Source organism: Pelobates fuscus, chromosome 5 (assembly GCF_036172605.1).
Source record: "Pelobates fuscus isolate aPelFus1 chromosome 5, aPelFus1.pri, whole genome shotgun sequence".
Taxonomy (NCBI): Eukaryota; Metazoa; Chordata; class Amphibia; order Anura; family Pelobatidae; genus Pelobates; species Pelobates fuscus.
In genome coordinates this window covers 164,299,097-164,325,547 of record NC_086321.1, presented here as the reverse complement: position 1 = coordinate 164,325,547, position 26,451 = coordinate 164,299,097, and the positions used below count along the sequence as shown (strand labels likewise).

The following is a 26,451-nucleotide window of genomic DNA, read 5'->3' as shown; positions in this document are numbered from 1 at the left end:
AAATATCTGCTTATGTACTGATTTAATTGTTCATTTATATTATTTTGTTACTTCATTCTGAACTATAATGTGGCATCCTTCAGAGTGAAAGGTTAAGTCAGCACACATTCTAGTCTACTGATGAAATAGTTTCCTCTATGACCTTACATATATGTTACTAGACCATTTATAGCAATACATTTTTAGTATCTTTTGTATTGATACTGTCTTGAATGGATTAAGGTTATTAATCTAACAACCTTATTGGCATTCCACATAGGTTAGAGCATTATGATATCTTTCTGTATCTTTGACTTACTCCATGAATCTCATCTGTATTTATGGTAGCGTCTACCTTTTTTGGACTATATGACCTTTGAATTGGCTAAACTTAATGGGTACCTGAGCTTCAAGCATTGGCAAGTCTCTTTTGCTAAGTCTGCCCTAACTAGGAGGCATGGATGATTCCATAGGTTGACTCCTAAATGTACAGTGCCGATAAGCGAAAGGCTTAAATTTTTGTTTCCAGCAGCTAATCTTCTGTGCACTAATGTTATAATTTGATTTGGGAGTGATGAGAGTAATGAGTAGTAGTGACATTTTTTATATCTTATGCTCTCTGACTTTTTTCAGTAGCTGAGCTAACCTTATTTTACATAACAAGCTTGTTTTAACTCTGAGGGACTGGGCAATCTAAGAACTGCAAATGAGACATGACTAAGCGCATGAAACTATCCCATTAGGGCTGCAGTAAGGGACAGAAGGATACACTAGACTAGATTTTGGAATTTATAGCCAATGTGACAGATCCATCTGTATAGACTGAGATTGCTGGTTCGTCTGTTTGCCCCTTTTTAATTTATTTGCCTGTCTATATGCCCCTGTTAGTTTGTTCCAGGAAATACCGATTGAAACTACCGAATGGACGGCCACCCAGGAGAGAAGTGTGCTGCTGGTTAACCTCTTGGCCCAAATTAGAACATTGTGGTTAACCGCAGACACCTCTCCATTCTATCTGTATGCAGGGTGGTCGTCGTTCGTATGCCGACCACGAGGCGGTGGCCATTTTAAACACGCGAAAGACCAGCGAGGATTCTATGGAACTATAAACGGACACTTTATCTACCGAACACCGCTGAAACTACCGATCGTCCTTCGTTTTCGTCGAGGCATACGAACACCGGTCCGTTCGGGAGTTTGGAACGTACGCATGGACTTAGCCCAGATAGCCATCCCATGGAGTCAATCGTATACCAAAAGACATGTGAAAGACTTTGACTCCATGGCGATTGAACTGTGCGAATTGGATCTGAGCGCTATTCGGTAGAAATATGCACTCAGATCCAGGCTATCTGGGGATATGTTGCACGAAGCACATGCATTCGGTATTTGTATAATTATATATGTTTATGTGTTTTTACAGTTGTATTTAAAATGGCGATTTGCCTCTATCCCTGGAGATAATTAGATTCCTTCCCAATTATCTCCAGGATAGAGAGGATGGATTTATGCATGTAAAGGGGAGTGCTTAAACCTGAACCACTGCGATTGGCTACTGTCCAATATATGTCTCAGTCTTCCATCTGGTCCCCTAGGGGAGTGTCCACTAGGTGGGAGACCTGCATAAATACCGGGCAGGTAGCCCTCATTAAACAGATTCCTGTTTTACCCTCAAGACGGAGCTTGGTCTCGTGTTTGGGGGGATTGCTACTTGGAAGTATTTATTTTGTCTGTTTTAGCCGTGAAAGGAGTTCGGCTGATTTTATGTTCGTGAGTTTACCGCGTTCCCTTAGACTCGGTGCGGGAGTTTGGCGGTCGGCCGTGCAGAACCTGCATTTCTGGAAAGGGGGATTATTGTCTAAACGGCGGTTTCATCTATTTAAGCTGTGAGTGTCATAAAGACGTAAAAAGAAGGATAGAGGATAGAGTTCAAATAAAAAGGTTATTTACTCCCTATGCAGGGTTAACTCCAGAAAACGGGAGAAGCTGATTGCAACTATTGCTAACTTTGACAGAGAGATACTAGCTGAGGGAAACATTGGACATCCCCAACTAAAAAGTATTTCTACTGGATACTTTGCTTCCTCTAGACTAATCTAAATTTGTTTCAAGTTTAGCAATGTACAGTACTTGTTCAGTAGGTCATCTCTCTTTTTTGTCTCTAAAAAGTGGAATTAAGTTTAACTTTGAGGATTTGGAGTTGTCTGTGTAGGACACTCTCCAAAATTTATTTGAATGTAGATATACTAATTGGGGCTCAGTACCATTCCAATTGCCTGCACCTCCTCCCAGCTGCTTATCTGCATTTTGTTTTTAACACATGGTCATTGTGCATGGCTCTAATATATTATTTAACTTGTTTTCAAAACAAGATTTCTGTTACAAAATATTTCTCAATCCTACTAATTTCTATGTTAAACCATTAATACAAACTCTGTCCCCATGGTTGTGAAAAACAAGAAATGTGTTACTTTGTTTGGTTTATGTTGCTGATAGGGAAAATATTTTTTACTGGTCTTCATGTAGAGGATTTTTTTTTTTTTTATAAATTCTTTATTTTTAATTTTCAATAGTAGTTGTGGTAGGATACAGAAAGTAGAATTGGGGAATAGGGTTAGGTTCACAGAATTCATGGTTTGTAACAGCATTTTCCAAAGCAGTTATAGAGCAGAGGTGATCATACAACTAATTACTTATCGTTGCTGTTGCAGTCGTTTGCTGTCGCTCTATGATTCTGTTCCTTTTAGGGGGGTAGTTCTAAAGCATCACTTTAGAGGGGGGAAACTGTGTGTTACAAAACATCGATGTATGTTAACAGTAACTATAACACGGTTGGTTTTAGTTCAAAAGTTGTTCGTCTTTGTGTTCTTTTTGTGTCTTTGTCTCTTGGTGGTCGGTCGGTGTGTGTTTGTGAGGTTCTCTTCGGGGGGATAATGGGGTACCAGAGGGGGTGGGTGTTGGAAGTGGTGGGGTGGGGAGGAGGGGGAGGTTTGGTAGGAGTATTGGTTCTGTTATCTAGTTTGAAATCCTGATGCATGTAGAGGAATTTTAAGGCAAGACAGGAGGCTTCATTTTTACTTAACATTCTTTACTAAAAACCTCCAGCAGCAAAGAAACAGTTAACATAACTTTTCAGAACAACCAATCAGAACAAAACAACAGCAGTATAAAACCACGTAGGCAGACGCTCCCACTTCCTCTTTCTTTGCTACTGCCTCCAGGTTAGCATTTTTCCAACTCAATGAGCGTGTCTGCTCTGGGTTATTTTGTATTTAATGCTTTTATTGTTTGTTCTTATTTGCATAGTCACTGTTATGCATATTGCTCTGTGCTTTGATATTGTGGGTGCAGGATACTCCTGTAATGCTTTGGTGTCTGGGTCTGTTTGGGCTGCCTGCATTCCTGGGGCTTCCCCTGGGGACCCCTCCTGGCCGACCCTTGCATTGTTTGCGCCAGCGGCACTTCCCCTCCCCCACCTCCCATGCTCTCCAGCTATGTCCCGCGGCATTCAGCTGCTCATCCATAGCTCTCAAGCAGCCTCTCTACCACTTGTGCCATGGCTCCACAATACCCGCACTTAAAGTAGGTTGTGCTTGGTTTTGCGGCCGCCGCAACCATTTTCTTAGAGCCACGGTGGCCATTTTTTCAAAGCTCCACAGCCATTTGCACTTCGGGTGATCAGGTCCTCCCCACCCCACTGCCCCTACTGCTGCTGGCTATGTTGCCAGCCTCCCCTCTACCTGTTCTCACTTTCCAGGTCAGGTGCACTTTAGGAATAAAGCAAGTGTATATAATTTTACATGTGTTTACATACTTTATGATCCAATTCATACTATATAAATTTAAAGCTAAAAATTGAACTGTTGGATTTTTTTTCCCTAGGTAAATGATAAGAGTAGGTACTCTGTTTTAACAGCCTCCTCGTCATGTCTTCTCCCGTTAAATGCATTAATGATACATGCCACTTTTATGTCTTTATTATATCTTATTTAAATGTAAGCATGTCTTGGTCTTTCAGGCTGTAATACTCTTCAGTGGAGCAAGGCCTCTGGCCTAGTCATATATATGGGGTGACCCTCCTTTTTATACTTACATGCTATTGGTACCAGTATCCACTTTCCTGGCCTAGTCATTTCTAGGGTGAACCCCCGTTATACTTCCATAAGACTGGTACGCTGTATTCACTATACTTCTGGGCCTCACTAATGTACCTATGGCACTTTCTGGGTTGGATGACCCCCTTCCTCTGACTGTACGGTTGGGTCCTGTGATATTGACCCTGAGGGTGACCCCCTCTTTTATATGGCCTGTTTTGCATTATATGCTTGTGCTTGCTGGGTGACCCCCTCTTGCACGCTGTGTGACCCCCAACAGTGCTTGCCCAGGTGCCATATTGACTGTACCTTTTCTTTGGTTTCGGTGTCATCAGTTAAAGCTGGTTTCCATGCACTCGAGGGCCTACAAGCCTGGCTATGTGCCACACTGGTGGATGTGGTACCTGAAGCCCTTGCTGCCATTCATAGGGAAGCACCTCAGGTGGCTCCCTCCGCTCTGCGGACATGGGCTCTGCGCGCAAGACCTTGGATGGGTAATGGCGCTCTCACTGGCAAGGCCCACTAAAGTGGAAGTGAGCTGGTATGTCAAATGTATTTCAATTGAAAGGCCCAAGTGGGGTCTTGAACGTCCCTCACGCTACATGAAGGAGACTATCCTGGGCTCTGCTCTGACTGGTGCACTGATATCACTATTATCCCTATGTTGTTTATTAGAAAAAAAGATTTTTAAATTAATTGACCTTGTACACATGTTAAAACAAACACATGTTAAAACAAACATATGCATAAGTAACATATAAAACAAGACATGGAGTCTGCCCAAGCAAATTGTTAGGATCTTAAAGGTACAGTAACCAATTATTTTTTTACATAACGATCTACAGATCATTATGTAAAAATATAATCGGTTACTGTACCTTTAAGATCCTAACACCAATGGAGTCCCGGAGGGTCCCGAAGCCACCAATGGAGTCCCGGAGGGTCCTCGTCTGAATGACACATCAATTAGTCGTATAAGGCTGATGACCTGAGATAATGCGCCTTCAGGCATTGGAGAGCCCGATAGTGTAGGGGTCCCAGGAATATGACCTGAATGGAGGATGACCTCCGTCCTATTGTCCAAGCCAGATCCCTCAACGTGGCCTGTGGGTTTAGGAGCTGGCATCTGATATTCTTCCCGATAGCAGATACTTTGGACATTGGAAGGCGGAGCACCACATGAACCGAATTCACCACAAAAAAACAGAAACTGGACAGACCATTTCGAGGAAGTCAAGTCCAATTTCTCCACGTTGAAGACGAACCCCAGTACCTGGAGAGATTGGATCTCCTCAGCAAAGCAGAGGATGCATTCCTCCAGGAATAGCCTTATTTGAGGGCATATGCATTTCCACCCCTTCTCCATGATTCTCTGGACATTGCACCGGATCAAGCTTCTGAAGGTGTTGCTTTTCCCGATCGCTCCGCTTTGGGGAAGTCAACCATGGTTCCCTCTTCTGCTGGAATTACTATAGACCTGCTACTTCTCCCTGTCTCTGAATTTCATCTGCGGAATCCAGCAGGGAATCCACATCCATTGGTATTAGAGGGTTGTCTGTCACTAGTGGCCTGGACCATTTCCCGGGTTCCTGGAATGGTTCATGCCTATCGACAATTGTTACTCTGGGACTCTTGGGCGTTTGGCACCAGACGATCGTGTTTGCACACTGGGCGATCCTGGCATGGCTGGTGTCTGGAGAGACGTTTGGAGCCCTTATCTTGGCCGTACTGTACTTCCTGGTCGAATTGTTTTCTCAGGGTAAGTCATATAAGACTATAAATGTTTTCTGATCGGCTATCTCGGCGGCTCATGTGCCTTCTCAAGGTTCTGGTGTTGGTAAGGACCCCTCAGCCTGCAGACTGTTACGAGGTGTGCACCTTTTGAGGCCGCCTACTTCTCGCTATTCCTCATTTTGGAATGTTTCGCTTGTGTTCGGAATGGCCGAATAACGGGTACTTATCTCTACACCAGCTTTCTGCTAAGCTGGCTCTACTGTCTTGTGTCTTTTTGATGCATTTCTGATGTTTGTGCTTTTGATTAATCTTTCTCTTTTCACCAGAGGGTGTCTCTGTTTCTATTTCTCACAGAACGAAATCTAATTCGTCTTCTGTGTCGTATCCCTACTTTCCAAATAGACCTCATCTCTGTGTGGCGCATTGTCTACAGACGTATCTGTCTGACTTCGTCCTTTCGACCTTCTGCCCATGGGCAGTATTGATTTCCTACTTTCATCCGTTTAGGACTGTTTCTGCACCTAAGATTGCCGTTGGTTACGATTCCATGGCTTCTTTCATCGGCTGGCGTGGCGAGTTCCTTTGGGGCTCATTCGGTTTGGGATGCTGCAGCTTCAGCAGCTCTAGACGCCTGTGGGTCCCTTACGGATATTCTTGGCACCGCTGATTGATCTAGGGAATCGACTTTCTGTACCTTTTCCTTCTGTCCGCGATCTCATGTTTCTTCTGTCTTTATGTCTGGGCGTTAAAATTGCAAATATGAAGCCTCCTGTCTTGCCTTAAAATTAGGGATTATTCTAGCCTCGGCGAGGGAATAATCTAAATTTTATTAGACAGGAGGCGAATATGCCCCCCCCTTTTTTTTGCTATTGTGTTAATTGGGGGTATTGTATTTTCTTCAATGTATGGTCTCAAGTTTGGATTCAATAAATACATTTTATGTGCTACGGTTTTGGTTGTCCGTGTGCATTTTGTTTCTCATGTCGTAATTTGCTGATGTACTAATGTGTATGGTGTCACATTCTGCTATGGCAGTTTACTTTCATGATGTTTCTTTTTCCTTGCAGTTTAATCTGGAGTTGTTTTGGTTATGGTTTCTCATCTTAGTACCGCTGTTACAGTTGGATTCAGTTTGGTCTTAATGCTCTCCTGCTCGACCTCATCAAAGAAATAGGAAGTGGGAGGGTCTGCCTAAGTGGTTTTATACTGCTGTTGTTTTGTTCTGATTGGTTGTTTTGAAAAGTTAACTGTTGCTTTGCTGCTGGAGGTTTTCATTAAAGAAGGTTAAGCAAATATTTGCCTCCTGTCTTTAATAAAATTTAGATTATTCCCTCACCGAGGCTAGAATAATCCCTAATTATTTTAGTAATCTCAATTATTAGAAAATTGGAGCTACATTAATTTTTATTAAATAATACTATGCTAAAACATGTATGCATCATGATTTATTGAAATTGTGAAAGTTTGTGGTCCTGCTGATTTTTTTTATTTTTAAAGGTCAGTACTCAGACACTCCATAATGGGAGCTAACCATGCAACTTTTTATATTTTTCCGTATCTTGGCTGAAAAAAGAAAACAGTTGTCTTTACTGTACAATAATGTGACTATTCTGACTATGTATTCCATTGGAGTTAATATCTGATTAAAACGTAGTGTCTTTCCCCACTAAATAATATCTCTCCAATGTACCTCTTGCTTCATCTAGCCTTTTTTTTTAGAGTTTAGCAATGTATAGTACTTGTCTACAAATTTTTCTCTCTTTAGTCTCCAAAAAAGTAAAACTTTTAAAATTCAACTTTGAAGCTTTTGGCAGGTGGGTGTCCGTGTATTACACTCTTCATAATTTATTTCGGAGTCTATATACTTGTTGTGGCTTACTCCCATTACAATTGGAACTAGATGTAAGTCTAATGTGTTATTTTTTTTTATTGGGAATAGGATTTCTGTTAGTGAATAATTTTGAATTCACTGATGTATGCCTTTTTTTTTTTTTTTTAAATTCTTTATTTTTGGTTCAAGTAATAAACATTTTGACACAAAAATGCCACAGCGGCAAATACAACTCAGCAGACAAATGTCATAATGGTGTAAGGTGTGACATTGATGGAAATTGCACCTTTCTTGTTTAGGTAGCAGGCTAGACAATTGTCACGAGCTGTCAAATTTATAAAGCATGTTACTACTAAACAAGTGTAGCATTTATGATGTGAACATAACTAAGAACACGTCTGTATGTATGTGAGATTATCCACTCACCTGGGTCATCTTTAGACCATACAGGCTGTGTTGACTAGTCATATTCTGACTTATGCTTTTAACCATTAATGTCAACTCTGGCACAATTTTTCTGTTCATGCAAAAAGATACTGAAAAGTATTGGGACTATTCTACGTATTCCCTTGACATGCTCACAAAATATAAAGTAATGTTCTCATTCCCTCTGACCATTTACAACAAGTGAGGACATTGTAGGACTTGACTGCAAGAGTGATTTTTCAATAGAACAAGTTGGAGAATAGTATCATTTTAGCAATTAAGATTGCCATTTTAATACCTACAATTATGACCAAAATTATTATTGGTTTCAGTGTGATTAAAATTATTCACTTGATGTGCATGAGGTACTCTAGAGCTATATTTTTATAACTTCATGTATGAGATATTTTGGCTTAAGTATTAATATGCTTTGAAAAAAATCAATTCTGTCTATCTCCACTACTACACCTCTAGCAACTCAAACTTCATGTTTTTGTTACAATCCTTTTTAATTATTGTATATATAAGTTTAGTATGCTTGGGAAAAGATGTAGCAGTCATGATGTTTTCCAAGCCACATGTTCTGACCATAAGATTATGGAAGATATGAGCCAATAGCCCCTTCAATAATATACCCCTGCAATCAATCTCTGGTTTAGATTCCTCAATCAGTCAATATTCACTCTTTTAACTAAGGCTAGATGTTAGCACTACTTTAGAAATTAATCAAAATCTTTTGGCGTTTAAGCATGCGTGGGATATGCATAAGTCTATCCTAACTATAAGATAAGGCCAGGAACTAATGAAAGTATATAAAAAAAAAAATTGGGCAGACTATATGGGCCGAATGGTTCTTATCTGCCATCACATTCTATGTTTCTATGTTTCCTGTGCTAATTCTCTTGACTTCAGCCTTTATAGCACTAGGCAGTTTAGACATGTCTGATTCTAGTTATTAATATTAAAATTTATTGCTACTTGTATCGCTTTGTTTTTGTTTTGTTTTTATTGTGTCCTGAAAATATAAATTAGAGTTTCCCTTAACAGAGTATGCATATTTATTCAAATCCTATTATATATATATATATATATATATATATATATATATATATATATATATATATATATATATATATATATATATATATATATATATATATAATTATTTTCAAACTTTTATTTAACAAATTTAAATCATTTTATAACAAAGCAAAGCACAATTTTATAATTGATATTTATATTTTTAAAGTACATGATTTCTCTTTTTTTCTCTTTTTAATTATGAATATTTCAAAGATGAACAATGGATCAAGTATATCTGATTTTTTTCTCCTCGGACTTTGCAATCCCCCACAACTGGATGTGGTTTTGTACACTGTTTTTCTTGTTATGTACATTATAACCTTAATTGGAAATATTGTTATACTAATTATTACAAATATAGATTCAGCACTAAACTCTCCCATGTATTTTTTTCTTGGTAATTTATCCTTTTTGGATGTTCTTTGCACTACATCTACTGTGCCCAATATGTTGGCTTATTTCTTTGTTCCAAAAAAATACATTTCTTTCCATGGATGTTTCATTCAAATGTTTGTATTCACTGCTGCAATGGACACTGAATTTCTTCTATTGACTTTTATGTCCCTTGACCGTTATGTGGCAATCTGTAATCCCCTGAGATATAAAAATATCATGAGCAAAAATGCTTGTTTTTGTATTTCTGCTGTAGTGTGGTCTTTTGGTTTATCTAGTTCAACATTTCATACATCAACCATTTCATGGATGTTGTTCTGCGGCTCCAACAAAATTAATCACTTCTTTTGTGAAGCTCCACAAGTGATGGCACTGTCATGTTCCGACACAAGTCTAAACCAGCTAGTACTAATAGTTACAGATCTAATACTGGGACTAATATGCATTATTTTTATTTTTCTATCTTATGTGTTTATCCTTATAGCCATATTACGCATACGTTCCACTGAAGGAAAAAAAAAGGCATTTTCTACATGTGCATCTCATATTACAATTGTGGTATTATTCTATGGAACACTGATCTTTGCTTACTTCAGGCCTTCAGCACTCAATGCTGAAAATATAGACCAGCAAATTGCTGTTATTTATACAATTGTTATACCAATGCTGAATCCTATCCTGTACAGCTTGAGAAATAAAGAAGTGAAAGGATCTATTCAAAAAGTATTTTTTAAAAAGAGTTCCCACTAATGTTATAGTCACACTAATAATAAATACAATAATATGTTAAAGTCAATGTTTTAATACTATTTAAAAGCATGAACCATAACTGCTTTAAAGGGTCTGTTGGTGCCTGTTCCCGCACCATTACTAAAAATTTTCCCACCATTTAGCAGAAATGTATAGTTTCTGGGTAGCCAGTAGCATGGTCTCCAATGCTGAAATAGCGAAGGCAGAACTACAGTGAGGGAAAACAAATATTTGATCCCCTGTTAATTTTAACGCGTTTGCCCGCTGTCAAAGAAATGATCAGTCTATAATTTTAATGGTAGGTGTATTTTACCAATGGGAGACAGAATAACAACAAAAACAAAAATCCAGAAAAAGCATGTCAAAAAAATTATAAATTATGAAATGTCAATGAGTAAAATAAGCATTTGACCCCTTCAACTTAGTAGTTGGTGGCAAAACCCTTGTTGGCAATCACAGAGGTCAGATGTTTCTTGTAGTTGGCAACCAGGGTTGCACATATCTCAAGAGGGATTTTTGTCCCACTCCTCTTTGCAGATCGTCTCCAAGTCATTAAGGTTTCAAGGTTGATGTTTGGCAACTTGAACCTTCAGCTCCCTCCACAGATCTTCTATGGGCTTAAGGTATGCAGACTGACTATGGCACTCCAGGGCCTTAATGTGCTTCTTCTTGAGCCACTCCTTTGTTGCCTTGGCTGTGTGTTTTGGGTCATTCCATGCTGGAATACCCATCCACTACCCAAATTCAATGCCCTGGCTGATGGAATAAGGTTCTCACGCAAGAATTGAGGGTACATGGCCCCATCCATTGTCCCTTTGATGCGGTGAAGTTGTCCTGTCCTCGTAGCAGAAAAAAACACCCCCCAATGCATAATGTTTATACCTCCATGTTTGACTGTGGTGTTCTTGGGGTCATAGGCAGCATTCCTCCTCCTCCAAACATTTGATGCTGGTCTCATCTGACCACAATACTTTCACTTTGATTATTGAAACGCCACAAGATTAGATCTTGCATGGAGCACAAGACTGAGGGAGACTGACGGTTATTTTGTGCAAATAATCGCACCAACTGTTGTCACCTTCTCACCAAGCTGCTTGGCGGTGGTCTTGTAGCCCATTCCAGCCTTGTGTAGGTCAACAATCTTGTTCCTGACATCCTTGGACAGCTCTTTGGTCTTGGCCATGATGGAGAGTTTGGAATCTTATTGATTGATTTCTTCTGTGGACAGGTGTCTTTTATACAGGTAACGAGCTGAGATTAGGAGCACTTCCTTTAATATAGTGCTCCTAAATCTCAGCTTGTTACTTGTATAAAAGACACATGGGAGACAGAAATCTTGCTGATTGATAGAGGATCATATATGTATTTCACTCATTGGCATGTAAATCAATTTAAACTTTTTTGACATGCGTTTTTCTGGATTTTTTATATATTTTTTTGTTATTCTGTATCTCACTGTTAAAATACACCTACCATTAAAATTTTAGACTGATTTTTTTTTTGTCAGTGGGTAAACATTCAAAATATGCTTCACTTTGTGCCATATTAGGCATAGTGGGCACGTAAAGGCTGAGAGTGTCAACTGAGTGCTCTCAGCCAGTCACTCCCCCAATCCAAGACCATGCATTGGTAATGGACAAAATGAAAGTATTGCTCCGTCTCCACCATTTTATCATTGGAAGATAGATTGTAGGTTGCCAAGTATATCTGCTAGACAGGGAGTTAACCCTTTAGCAGTGATACAGAAAATGGCACGCACAGACTGCAGGTATCATAACCACTTCAACAAGTTGAAATAGTTATTGTGCCTACAGTATTCATTTAATAACAAAGTGTAATGTAATTTACAAACACAAAATTGTCATATTAATGCTGAAAGATAATGCATGCTCTTTGATTATCTTATTGTTGACCACAGATAAATAAATTGCATAGAAACGTGTTTTATATTTGCATAGAGGGATTAACTAGGAGTTTAATCTATAAATGAAATAAATGTAAACATTTATAAGGAACTAACAACAATATTTATAAAATACAACTATTATCTACTAAGTGTAACCATGTCATATTGGTATAAAAATGAGTTTAGTAAAAAATATGTATATATATTTTTTAATGTTCTCACCCTGATTGTTTCCATGTTTATACACATTGTAATTGTCTCATTACTCAAAAGTTTGCATTGCTAAAACAGTCTGCAATGATTTTGTATCTTCTAAGTGCACTGGAACAGCAAAATAGGTGCATGCAATACAGTGTAGAGTGTAGAAGTTATGTGACCATGTTGGCACAGACATACATTTTTTGATTCCCGTGATCATTTCATCAGATTGAGGATGCAACTGTAAGTCAAAACACACATGCTCCTGATGGGTTTTATACAGTGTGCTTTGAGTAAAGGTTAATAAAGAAATCTTTTAATTCAACAAAACTTGATAGATAATCAGTTGCTGTACATAGTAGATGCATTTTTCTTCCTGTAATTGTGGCAACACTGTACTACAAAACCTTTTTCCAAGCATCAAATCCACTATAGCTATTGCTATATGGGATTTTGTGTGTGTGTGTGTGTGTAGAGGCAACTGTGGTGTAGTGTGGAGTCTGTTTGTGGTGTACTATGTGTGGATCAGAGATTTATTGTGTAGGATGTAAATTGTGAGCAACTGTCTGTCTAGCGGATGTAAAAAAAGCGTGAATACATATGTGTGTAGTTAAGCAAAAAAAAAAAAACATAGATACAGCGCTAACTTCAAAGGTGGTAGCAAACCTGCTAGATGGATACCCTAACAGTTCAATGGCATAGAGCAAGTAAACGAGAAAAGAAACAGGTTGCGCCAAAACAACTAAATACTTATAATACTTATAAATTATACAATTTTGATACTAACAAATAAATAAGAAATAATTGTATATTCACAAAAGAGAGTTCTTGTTGAGTGGTAGATCATTGAACAAGGGGCTGTCTGTTGGCTAGAATGTATTTGCTTAAAGCAATATATTCTCTTATTCTGGGATATTGTGAATAGGCTCAAACAGGATCTTTATAGGAACCTAAGTACGTCTTGTGAGATTTTCAAACCTTGCGCCTCATATATAAAATACAAAAGAAAATAGGACCCATTAGTGAAATTCAGTAAAAATAATATTGGTGTATGTACAAAGGAGGGATAAAATATACTCACAAGCAAGGAGTTTCCAATTCAGCTCTTAGTGAAGGCTTAGAGCGGTATGATCCCCACTGATGGATAAAGCTGGAAAGGGGTATTCCTCCTTATTTTTCAATGGATATATAAAATATAGAAATGAGACGAATAGTGCTTTCTATCTGAAATATGAAATACACTCAATAAGTAGAAATAAAATGCACTCACATTTAGGGGAGCATATATATGCTCGTTGGTAACAAATTGGGTGGTACAATCCCCACCTGGGATGTGTGAGTAAATACGATGCAGTAGGTATACTTGATTGAGGTAGGATGATCAAGGTTAAAAACAATATACCACAGAATAAAATGAAAAGCAGGCCCAAAATAAAAATAAATTGAATGGTAAAACTAAATTTAATTAAAAAGTTAAAATATTACCAAACAAAGAAAAGATAAAAAAAATTGCCAGTCTTTAAAATCACAACGTGTTTCACCCAAATGGCTTTTTTCAAGTTATGATGGTGGAGGTCCTGCATGTAGCCCTATTTAAAGGGCATTGGAACTACTAACAATTTGGAAAAGGTGGAATTATGACATAATCTGGGTCACATGATTAGCAAAACACATGTGTGATTCATTTGTAACAAATTAATACAATAAAGTTAAAACATACAAATATATTTAGTGATTATAAATACCTAATTACTGTTGTATAATTAACAAGTATGGTAATTACCTTTATTATAATAGTAAAAAAAAAGAAAAAAATGAATACAATGTTGGCTAAAACTACTATTCCCATCATGCTTCATTGAATGAGGTCACGATCACGTGGTCGTGATCGTACTATCCTAGCAATCTACTTTTCTACTCTACCCTTACCTTTTGTATCCCATTACCCTACTCCCTCTAGCATGGAAGCTCATTGAGCAGAGCCCTCAATTCATCTGTTCCTGTGTGTCCAACTCGTCTGGTTACAAATACTTGTCGGTTAGTCCACCCATTGTATAGTGCTACGGAACTTGTTGGCGGTTTATAAATAATAATAATAGGTGGATGGGGACATTTCTGCCCACCAGCTCTGAAGTGATTTTAAAATATAAAACCATGTAATGATTATATCTGGGAGCTCACCACTCGATCACACTCCGATCGCCTGTTAGGAAGCCAGGGAGACCAAACACATGAAGTTGGTCTAACAGACTGCTAAGTCCATACTGCCTCGCGGCCAGCACACTGGGGAGTTGCAGCTTAGGTTGCCATAGTATCAAATGTAGTGGTTACCCCGATGAGTAGAGGGGTTCCCACCACTAGAGGGTGTCCTTCTCCTGAGTTTGAGGGGTATTCACAGCATTCCAAAAGTCATCCAAGTAATGAAGCTCTTACAAGAGCTAGTGTGATAGCTGTATAGCAGTTTCCCCCAATAAGAGACAAGGCTCTAGAATGAGGGTAAAGTAAGGTTTTATGGTACAGCTGCTCTGTTATACAGTTTTTACCCACAAGGTTACCACCCAGGTGAACCTTGTGAGGCACAGGACATGAAATTCACAATGCAATAAAAACAGCTTTACACTTGAACACTCCCAGTTACTGTACACAAGCCCTCCCCTCTGTTTGGGAGATAATTGAGTTAATTACTGTATCAAGTTTTTACCCAATTTTGCAAACACCCCGAAAACATATAGGAAACACATAAAATATATACCCCTGATAGCCCTGATCTGGGGGAACAATATATTGAAAAATCATCCAGATCGGTTCAGGGGTTCAGAAGTTAGGTGGAAGTCTCTTTTGACCGACTGCACGCATGTTTTCATGCCCAAAATAGTTCCAGAGGATTAGGCTGTGCGGTCAGTATCTTTCGTATAGTCAAAATCCATTAAAAGAGTCAAATGGGGCTGTTTGTGCACAGTAGCATTGTATATAACTAGTTTGGTACATTGTATCTAACGTACAGCTCTCCGTTCATGCATTAACTGTCGAACAGAACGAGGAGTGGAAGTCTCAGCGGTGTTCGTGCCGACGAGTGTCCAATTTTACTTCCATACACTCAACGACAATTCAACTCTGGCCGCATTCGTATCCCAAGATGGCCATCACCACGTGTTCGTGAATGTTAGAAGTGTTCATGGTATAGAGTTGTTGATAAGGGCATTGAGGTTAATAAGCGCCATGCTCCTGGTCTGGGTGGTCGATCGTTCGGTAGATAATTAGTTATTTGAATGGCCATTAGTACAATAAATGTGAATCTTTTTCAGACGAATGGTTTAGACAAACAAAGAGTTTAAAAGTTTTAAAATTCAGGGACAGAGGGTCTGTCACACCTATGATAACAGACCTTTCCAAAGATGGACTTTACACTCCCTGGCACGCCTGACCCTGCCTTTGAGGAGACAGTACTGTGTCAAAGTGAATCCAGTTGTATACCAGCAATTAGACTGCTAGAGGAGGTTGCGGAGTAGACTTGAGATAATGTAATGCCCAGGTATGAAAGTAGGGCCATGTACTTGCAAGGTAACCTCTGTACTATAGCCTGGGAAATGAGGATATAGCACATGATGATGGTAAGAGGTTCTAGAATGTTTTGGTATGGTAGGTCATGTGGTAGCCATATGGTATCTGGAATAGAGTAAAAACAACAGCTGCTATCTTAAGACAGCCTATAAAGGTATGCCGTGTTGCGAGTCCCAGAGCATCGCAAATAACAGCTGTCCTGTGAGTGAGGAAGAAGTTCCATTATTTCTGATGTGTGGACTGGGATAGCAGCGTAAGGCTATTTAATGAGGGAATAACTGTAAGTAGATAAATGGACGTGGCTTGCTACTCCTGTGAGAATGTAAGTTCAGCCACCTAGACAGGTCTGCTAGAACGAGCATGATGTATGTCGTCGCGTAATGTCGGCAGGTGACCTGGGGGTGATTGAGTGGTCTGATTTATTAGTGACCTTACAGTCTGACATGCATGACACTACACTCCATGACACGCCTTACCCTGCCTTCGAGAAGGCTGTACTGTAACAAAGTGAGTCCAGTTGTATACCCAGCGATTAGACTGCTAGAGGAGATTGAGGAATAGACTTGTGATGATGTAATGCCCAGGTATGAAAGTAGGGTCATGTACTTGCAAGGTATCTTCTGTATTGGACCCATGGAAAGGAGGATATAGCACAGGGTTAGGCATGTCATGAAAACAGGGAGCCGATGTTGCATATTCCGTCAGCCAAAACTGTAACTGCCAGTAAGTAGTAAGACAAGTTTGTGAAATAAATCCAGTGGTTCCCTATGGTGTGGGGATGTATGTGATAGCATGATTATATAGAAGAAAGTCCAGAACGAATATGGGTATAAACGGAAGTATGGTCGGGGTCCTTAGTTTCAGAAACTACTGACTAGTGTACAACAACTAGTTCACTATGGGGTCTTAGTAGGAAATAACAAGAACCCAATTGAAGTCTCTGCCTTTTTAAGGATGGAGAAAGAAAATGTGCCGGTGTAATGACATGAGATGTAGGAACAGGAGTTGGAATGTAACTGGTGATGTTACATTGAGAGGTTGGGAGTAAGGTAAAGGGCCGTATAAGAGATATTGATTGTGCATGGTTAATGTATAAGAGGTATTGATCGTGCATGGCTAACATACCATAGTTGACGGAGCCGTAAAATAACCTAGATGCTGGGTAAGGGGCCGTATAAGAGGTATTGATCGTGCATGGCTAATGTAGTAATTCATACCATGATTGCTGGAGCCATAAAATAGCCAGGGAACCGGGAAGGACAGTATAAAAAACCATGTATATGAACTGGTCTTATACGAAGTGGTGAGGTGGGAATAGTCAGTACACAATTGGCTATGTAAAGCACAGTAAAGTCATGGCGGCTGACTATAAGGCCGAAAGCAGGGAAAATAAAATGACCCACATGATAAATTCAGGACGTATCATAATCTATGTGGCATGGTTGCACACATCGCAATTGACATTATGCTAGACTGAAGTAGCATAATAAGAGAGGTAAGGATAACGTTCATGATGAGGGAATCAGTACACTCTGAGTGTTTGGCCAGGTGTAGGCCGTATAGGTAGGGCTGTGAGTAGAGTAACTGGGTGGCCGTATGTGGACAGTACAAGAAATAGCAGATGTGTAATATGATAAGGCGTGGTTGATTAAATGTAGTAAGCTGTGGGATATCTGAACTTACACATACGTTTCTTCCCGGATAGTATGTGTAACATGTTCAGCCTCACCTTGTGGCATTTAAACTCCTTATGCCTTTTCATCATTGCCCTGTCGTGGTTTCCCTAGTAGTTGTCCGAGAGTGTGTTTCTGAGCGTTTACTTCTGGTTATTGACTTTGGTTTGTATTGACTTCCCAGTATTCTGGTATACCTGACTTCTGGCTTCCCTAATCGTTGTATCTATTTCTGCATCCCCGACCTCAGCTAGTATTCTGACTATTCTTAGGTATGTTAATTCCGGCCATTCCAAGGGCCGGTAAGACGTTACCTATTAGTCCTAAGTGTGATAGAGTTCTATGTGCTGGATCAACTAGTAATCCTGACAGTATGTGAACTTAGTGCACAAATGAGTAATTGAAAATAGGACGTAGTTGTCAACTGAGGTCACATGAAGCAAGTTTCAAAGGCCAATTGAGGGCTTTGTGTAGGGAATATGCATATGAGGTCGATAGAGGCCCAATGTAGTTCCTGTGGTACTGGGAGGCTACGTAAGGCTGAGTGGAACTTAATGGGGTGTGGTTGGTGGTTTGTAAGTCGTTGATCGGATGAAGGTTACTGGTTATGAAAGTGTAGCTATAATTGAAATATGGTAGTGCTGACACAGTAAAGTAACATTCAGCGTAACTGATAATTGTTGTTGGGTCTACACGGTGAACATAATAGAGATGCTGAAATGCCGTAACTAAATATACTATGTACCTGCCGAGTCCAATGACCATAGGGCAGACATACAGGACTTAATTGCCAGGATAAGAGGCTGAGACCTGTGGAAAGCAGTAGTGTCAGTACTGACATAAGACCATAAAGTTCATAACTATACTAAGTGATGACATACACTGTTCGTAGGAGGAGACTGGTTTTTCAATACATCTGGTAACAAGACATACCAAAGAAATGTATTTAGGCAGTTGATTTATACTTTACATACATAATTGGCAAGGAGAATAATGTGGAGAGTAATTTCCAGTACCAGAGTACATTAAGAAATAACCACATACATGACTACAATGCTTTGACTGAACATTGCTACTAGGGTATCATAAGTATATAGACCCTCTTAACTATACATAATTGTAATTCCTAAACCAGCTAGATGATGGCTAAAATATAGTTAGTAACATGGCCAAAACTACTGGTAGAGGTGGCCGCATGTGGGCTGGAGCAATTTGGACTAAATATGGACGACACATTATAGTCTGTGTTCATTCAGATGAATGAGGGTTGTGCTTGCGAGGGATTCTGGGAATCAAAGAAGTGTGGCATTCGTATACCGAATGCGTGGTTACATACCATTGGTCTGCGGGCCTAAAACTCAGTTTTCTGCAGCCAAAACTGGCCGACTGGAAGGCCGCGGAACTACAGGCTGCCGACCCAGAAGTGTATGTGTCATCTGTCGGATGGAGCCAGCCGGCGATGAGTTGCCAGGGAGTTGGTAGCGGAAGCCTTGGCTGAGGCCCCACGGGTCAAATAGAGCCCGAAGCTGGATGTAGTGCTATGATCTGGCGGCAGAAAGACTCGGTTGATGCCTTGCAATTTGAAGGAAACTGCCGGTGGGAAGTAGTGCCGTGGAGTCGGTGGCAGAATGTCTTGGCTCGGGCTCCGCTGGTCAGGGGGAGTTAGCGGCGGGATGATGGTTGAGGCCTGTGGTCCAATGTTGGCGAAGTTGGGGGAGAAGCAGCAGCCTTGGAGACCCGACGTCCCAGCAGTCAGTGTGTAGTGGAACTGGAAGATGGCGGTTCTGTTCTGAATCAGACGTAATCGGCCCAGTGAGAGGGTTGGCCCAAGTTTTTATAGCCAGGTAACCCCTCCCACAATTTCAGGCTTCATACACACCGATCATATAACTATTGGTAAAAACAGATAGAACAAATATGCGTGCATTTCTCTATGGAGTGTAGTGTTTCTCGAGGGTGTAGAGTTCTAAAGTCCAGGTGTCAACGCAAACCCTGTAATCATCAAATAATACAATTTATGAAAATGTAATCGGCCGGGAACTTCAATCCATTGATAATATCCAGTCTTTTGAGAAAGGTGCAGCTTGCGCTGAAACGCTGGTCAAGTCAACGATGATATGCACTAATGTGCATCTGTTTTTAGTTCACCTTGCTCTGTGGTTGGGCACTTTGGCTACCTTTTTACTCTAAGGAAAAGGGCTTGCAAGTCATACTGGGGACTGCCTTGAAGCAGTGGGGGTTAACATATTATTATTATTATTATTATTATTATTATTATTATTATTATTAGGAGTATAGTATATGATATGCACTAATGTGCATCTGTTTTTAGTTCACCTTGCTCTGTGGTTGGGCACTTTGGCTCCCTTTTTACTCTAAGGAAAAGGGCTTGCAAGTCATACTGTGGACTGCCTTGAAGCAGTGGGGGTTAACATATTATTATTATTATTATTATTATTATTATTATTATTATTATTATTAGGAGTATAGTATCTATCTAGAATTTAGAGGGTAGCATATTATTATTATTAGTGATATAGAATTTATCTTTAGAATATAGAGGCAGGTAATACTTCATACCTGTATTAACTACACTTTAATGTTGTATGTTTTCTGAACTTTACTTCTTACAACTATACTACTTCCTGATTTGTATTCAAACATTGTTTTCATACCAAATGCTACCTTCTAGCAATCTGTATACGCAGTTAATTGTCCCTTTTTGCAATTTAATGGGAGTTCTAAGTGGTATTTTCTAGTTTCACTGGTTGAGCTTGGTTACATAACATCACATTTTTGTAACCTATAATCAATTATACTAAATGGCTTCCACTTAGATATAGTGTATCTGTTCCATTCTCTTATAGGAAGTTAAGTTAAAAGAGGAGATTTATTCATATTCTCTCCTTCCTCCTTTTGTTCATAGTTTACTTTCAATATAGGTATACGTTTGGTATTTATAATACAGCTACACTCTATATATCTCTCTAAATCATATATCATAAATCAAAAGGTATAGTCTACTAACCACAGTAGCTTTTTCACACAATCACGTTTGTAGAACACACTATTTTTGGTGGGTTGTTTATAACGTTTTATTTTAATTAATAAAGTTTGCATTTTACCTTCATATTGTGGCTTCAATTAATGGTAATCTCTTGGGAATTTCCCACTTTGTTGAGTCTTTCTCAAACTCTCTTTCAAGATTAACTATATATTCCCTCCCTTTCCGATGATCTCTCAAGCTTCTCCTACACACATGGTTGCCGAAGGTGACACTAGTTCTTATGCCCAGGTGTAGATGCAACCCGGATATCATCAATTAATACTATTTATGAAAATGTACCACCTTGGCAAGATATCCTTCATGATCTGTCCAGGAACTTAAATCCATTGATAATATCCGGTCAATTGAGTTTAGTCTCATTTAGTCTCATTTCGGGTTGCCAGACATTAGTACAAAACTTTCAGAGTCAACTAAAAACATATTGTCAGAGGTCTGGGCTCCTGGTACCCAATTTAATTACAGATCAATCTGGAAACTTTGGCTACTGTGCTGCATGGTAAGGGCTGTGAATCTTGTGCATTCCAATGTAGCCAATGTCATCAATTTATTTATCCTCTCAGTTTGATTCTGGCAAAGCTTATCTTACCATTATGTGTATAGATAAGTTATTTCTTCTAACCATGCTCATGTCGATGGAATTTCTGTAGGTAAGCATTCTTTGCTATGAAAATTGATGAGAGGTATATGTTTCAAATGGCCACCATGTCCTAAATACCAATCTTCTTGGGAAGTTTCTTTAGTTCTCAATTTATAATTCTTGAGTCTTGGGGATACAATGAATCATTGTTCTTTAAAATGTTATTTTTTTAAATTCATGGTTTTGCTATGTTTGATATAGTTTTTAGTTAGTTTTAGTGTTTCAAGTGCTAAAGCTTTAGATTTATCACATTAGCAATATTTGCCTAATGGTGTTTGTTTCAAAGTTCATAGGCATACTGAAAGAAGAATTAAATCTGTATTTCACCCTTCCTTTGATGATCATCCTAATCTATGTATAGTGAATTGCCCTATGAACTCAAAACAGAACTTTTTAGAAATCCTATCTTTTCTCAACTTCTCATTTGTTTTTGGATACCTTTTCTTCCTGTCTCTGTTCCCACTCCAACTATATGGATTAAGTTAACTATATCTATGGCAGGTATTGACACTTCTGTTTTTGGAGTTCATTCCTCCAGAAGTGCTATGTAAACTAAAGTTTTCAAGCTGAAGGTACTTTGGCTGACATACTGAAAGTTGTGGATTGGTCTTTAGATTCACTTTTAAAAAGTTTAATTTTATACCTGAAATGCATGTATCTTCAGACATTATATAATTGTTTCTAATCATTACATTTTATGCTATGTGTATATAAAAATACATAGCATAAAATATAATGATTAGAAACAATTATATAATGTCTGAAGATACATGCATTTTAGGTTTAAAATTAAACTTTTTAAAAGTGAATCTAAAGACCAATCCACAACTATACATATATAGGAAAGGAGGTGAATATTATCCCACCCAAAAAAACACCCTTTCATTTTATTTTGTCGCTTCAGCACAAATGTTTCATTCTTCGATTTCTTCATCCTGATCTTCATTTTGATTGTTCTCATATTTCCTTGAATTTTGCAGCACGAAAGAGGAAGATCAGTTGATGGTCATCTCATAGAAACATAGAAACATAGAATGTGACGGCAGATAAGAACCATTCGGCCCATCTAGTCTGCCCAGTTTTCTAAATACTTTCATTAGTCCCTGGGCTTATCTTATAGTTAGGATAGCCTTATGCCTATCCCACGCATGCTTAAACTCCTTTACTGTGTTAACCTCTACCACTTCAGCAGGAAGGCTATTCCATGCATCCACTACCCTCTCAGTAAAGTAATACTTCCTGATATTATTTTTAAACCTTTGTCCCTCTAATTTAAGACTATGTCCTCTTGTTGTGGTAGTTTTTCTTCTTTTAAATATAGTCTCCTCCTTTACCGTGTTGATTCCCGTTATGTATTTAAATGTTTCTATCATATCCCCCCTGTCTCGTCTTTCCTCCAAGCTATACATGTTAAGATCCTTTAACCTTTCCTGGTAAGTTTTATCCTGCAATCCATGAACCAGTTTAGTAGCCCTTCTTTGAACTCTCTCTAAGGTATCAATATCCTTTTGAAGATAGGGTCTCCAGTACTGTGTACAGTACTCCAAGTGAGGTCTCACCAGTGTTCTGTACAATGGCATGAGCACTTCCCTCTTTCTACTGCTAATACCTCTCCCTATACAACCAAGCATTCTGCTAGCATTTCCTGCTGCTCTATTACATTGTCTGCCTACCTTTAAGTCATCAGAAATAATCACCCCTAAATCCCTTTCCTCAGATGTTGAGGTTAGGACTCTATCAAATATTCTGTACTCTGCCCTTGGGTTTTTACGTCCAAGATCCATTATCTTGCACTTATCCACATTAAATGTCAGTTGCCACAACTCTGACCATTTTTCTAGTTTACCTAAATCCTTTTCCATTTGGCGTATCCCTACTGGAACATCAACCCTGTTACATATCTTAGTATCATCCGCAAAAAGACACACCTTACCATCAAGACCTTCTGCAATATCACTAATAAAAATATTAAAGAGAATGGGTCCAAGTACAGATCCCTGAGGTACCCCACTGGTGACAAGCCCAAGCTTCGAATATACTCCATTGACTACAACCCTCTGTTGCCTGTCACTCAGCCACTGCCTTACCCATTCAACAATATTGGAATCCAAACTCAAAGATTGTAGTTTATTGATAAGCCTTCTATGTGCAACAGTGTCAAAAGCCTTACTGAAATCTAGGTAAGCAATGTCTACTGCACCACCCTGATCTATAATTTTAGTTACCCAATCAAAAAAATCAATAAGATTAGTTTGGCATGATCTCCCTGAAGTAAACACATGTTGTCTCTGATCTTGAAATCCATGTGTTTTTAGATGTTCAACAATCCTATCCTTTAACATGGTTTCCATCACTTTCCCCACTACTGAAGTAAGGCTTACTGGCCTATAGTTGCCCGACTCCTCCCTATTACCTTTCTTGTGAATGGGCACAACATTCGCTAACTTCCAATCTTCTGGGACTACTCCTGTTATCAATGATTGGTTAAATAAATCTGTTAATGGTTTTGCTAGTACACCACTAAGCTCTTTTAATAGCTTTGGGTGTATTCCATCAGGTCCCATTGACTTATTTGTCTTTACTTTTGACAGTTGAAATAGAACCTCTTCCTCTGTAAACCCACGTGTAATAAATGACTCATTTATCCTTTTTCTTAACTGAGGTCCCTTTCCTTCATTTTCATCTGTAAATACCGAACAAAAATATTAATTGAGGCAGTCAGCTAGACCTTTATCCTCATCTACATACCTTCCTTCTTTTGTTTTTAATCTGACTAATCCTTGTTTTACTTTTCTTTTCTCATTTATATATCTAAAAAAAGTTTTGTCCCCCTTTTTTACTGACTGTGCTATTTTCTCTTCTGTGTGTGATTTGGAAGCTCTTATAACTTGTTTAGCCTCTTTCTGCCTAATCTTATAGGTCATTCTGTCTTCCTCACTCTGGTTTTTTTTATAATTACTAAATGCTAACTTTTTGTTTTTTACTATTTTGGCCACATCTGCGGAGTACCACAGTGGTTTCTTGAATTTTTTGCTTTAACTGACAAGCCTAATGCAATTTTCTGTTGCCTTCAGTAGTGCAACTTTTAAATAATCCCATTTCTTTTGGACTCCATTTAAATTGCTCCAGTCTGATAATGACTCCTTTACACATATTCTAATTTTAGAAAAGTCTGTTTTTCTAAAGTCTAAAACTTTTGTTTTTGTGTGGTGTGACTCAGTCACTGTTCTTATATTAAACCACACTGACTGATGATCACTGGATCCTAAACTTTCACCTACAGTAATATCTGATACCAAATCTCAATTTGTTAACACTAAATCTAGTATGGCCTCTTTACGAGTTGGCTCCTCAACGACTTGTTTTAGAGAGGGAGTTTAGAATATGTGTGCTCCTGGCACAAGTAGCTATTTTTGTTTTCCAATTCACATAAGGAAGATTAAAGTCACCCATGATGATAACTTCCCCCTTCATTGTCATTTTAGCTATTTCTTCAACTAGTAGATTATCTAACTCTTCAATTTGTCCTGGGGGCCTATAAATCACACCTACACGAGTTACTGTGTGATTACCAAATTCTAACGTAACCCAAACGGACTCTATGTTCGCCTCACTAACCTTTATTAGGCTAGATTTTATGCTATCCTTTACGTACAGGGCCACCCCTCCCCCTTTCTTGCCTTCCCTGTCTTTTCTATATAAAGAGTACCCTGGTATTGCTATGTCCCAGTCATTTTTCTCATTATACCATGTCTCAGTAACAGCGACTAGATTTACACTATCAGTTGCCATTATTGCCACAAGTTCATGGATCTTATTCCCTAAACTGCGAGCATTTGTAGACATGACTCTAAGCGTATCATTTTTTAACACACTTGCTACAGGCACCTTCTGTCCTTGTTTTGGGGGACAATTGGATTGATGTTTTATCACCCGTTTGCCCCCCCCTCCTAGTTTAAATACATCCTAGCAAAACCTCTGAACTGCTCACTGAGAACATTTGTTCCCTTTTGAGAAAGATGCAAACCATCTTTTTTGTACAGTTTATTTCCATTCCAAACAGAGCTACCATGAGCAATAAAGCCAAATCCTTGCTCCCGACACCATTCACCAAGCCACAAGTTAAAGTCCCTAATACGCAGCCGCCTGTCGTTCTGAGTGTTATGCACAGGCAGAACTTCAGAGAATGACAGTGTGGAAGCAACCTGCCGTATATCATTGGCAAAAACACTAAAAACTTCCTTAACCTCTGAAACCTCATTGCAAGCCAAGTCATTTGTCCCTAAATGGACAAGTACATCCAATTCCCCTTCCTGCTTTGCTTGCTTAACAATATTACTGATACGTCTCCTGTCTCTGTGAGCTGTAGCTCCAGGAAGACACCTCACAAGACCACCATTGTCCATCTCCACACATCTTATGATGGAATCCCCCAACAACAACTGCTTTCTATTAGGCCTCACCATAGTCTTCAAGCCTCTCTGCACAACACCACTAGCCTCAGTGCCTCTCTGCACAACACCACTAGCCTCAGTGCCTCTCTGCACAACACCACTAGCCTCAGTGCCTCTCTGCACAACACCACTAGCCTCAGTGCCTCTCTCCACAACACCACTAGCCTCAGTACCTCTCTTCACAACACCACTAGCCTCAGTGCCTCTCTTCACAACACCACTAGCCTCAGTGCCTCTCTCCACAACACCACTAGCCTCAGTGCCTCTCTGCACAACACCACTAGCCTCAGTGCCTCTCTGCACAACACCACTAGCCTCAGTGCCTCTCTCCACAACACCACTAGCCTCAGTGCCTCTCTTCACAACACCCCAAGCCTCAGCGCCTCTCTTCACAACACCCCAAGCCTCAGCGCCTCTCTGCACAACACCACTAGCCTCAGTGCCTATCTGCACAACACCACTAGCCTCAGTGCCTCTCTGCACAACACCACTAGCCTCAGTGCCTCTCTGCACAACACCACTAGCCTCAGTGCCTCTCTCCACAACACCACTAGCCTCAGTGCCTCTCTGCACAACACCACTAGCCTCAGTGCCTCTCTGCACAACACCACTAGCCTCAGTGCCTCTCTCCACAACACCACTAGCCTCAGTGCCTCTCTTCACAA

At 39.4% G+C, this 26,451-nt stretch overlaps 1 protein-coding gene across 1 annotated transcript; it reads left to right on the top strand.

The window, feature by feature from the left end:
- Positions 1–9,360: 9,360 nt before the first annotated feature.
- On the top strand, positions 9,361–10,374 carry LOC134612050 (olfactory receptor 5V1-like). Its single transcript, XM_063456430.1, has one exon. The coding sequence runs from the start codon at positions 9,361–9,363 to the stop codon at positions 10,288–10,290; it is 930 nt and encodes a 309-aa protein (XP_063312500.1). The 3' UTR covers positions 10,291–10,374.
- Positions 10,375–26,451: the final 16,077 nt, after the last annotated feature.

What these genes read in the sequence shown, in the direction of transcription:
- LOC134612050 (XM_063456430.1), top strand. Translation starts at nt 9,361, where the DNA reads ATGAACAATGGATCAAGTATATCTGATTTTTTTCTCCTCGGACTTTGC.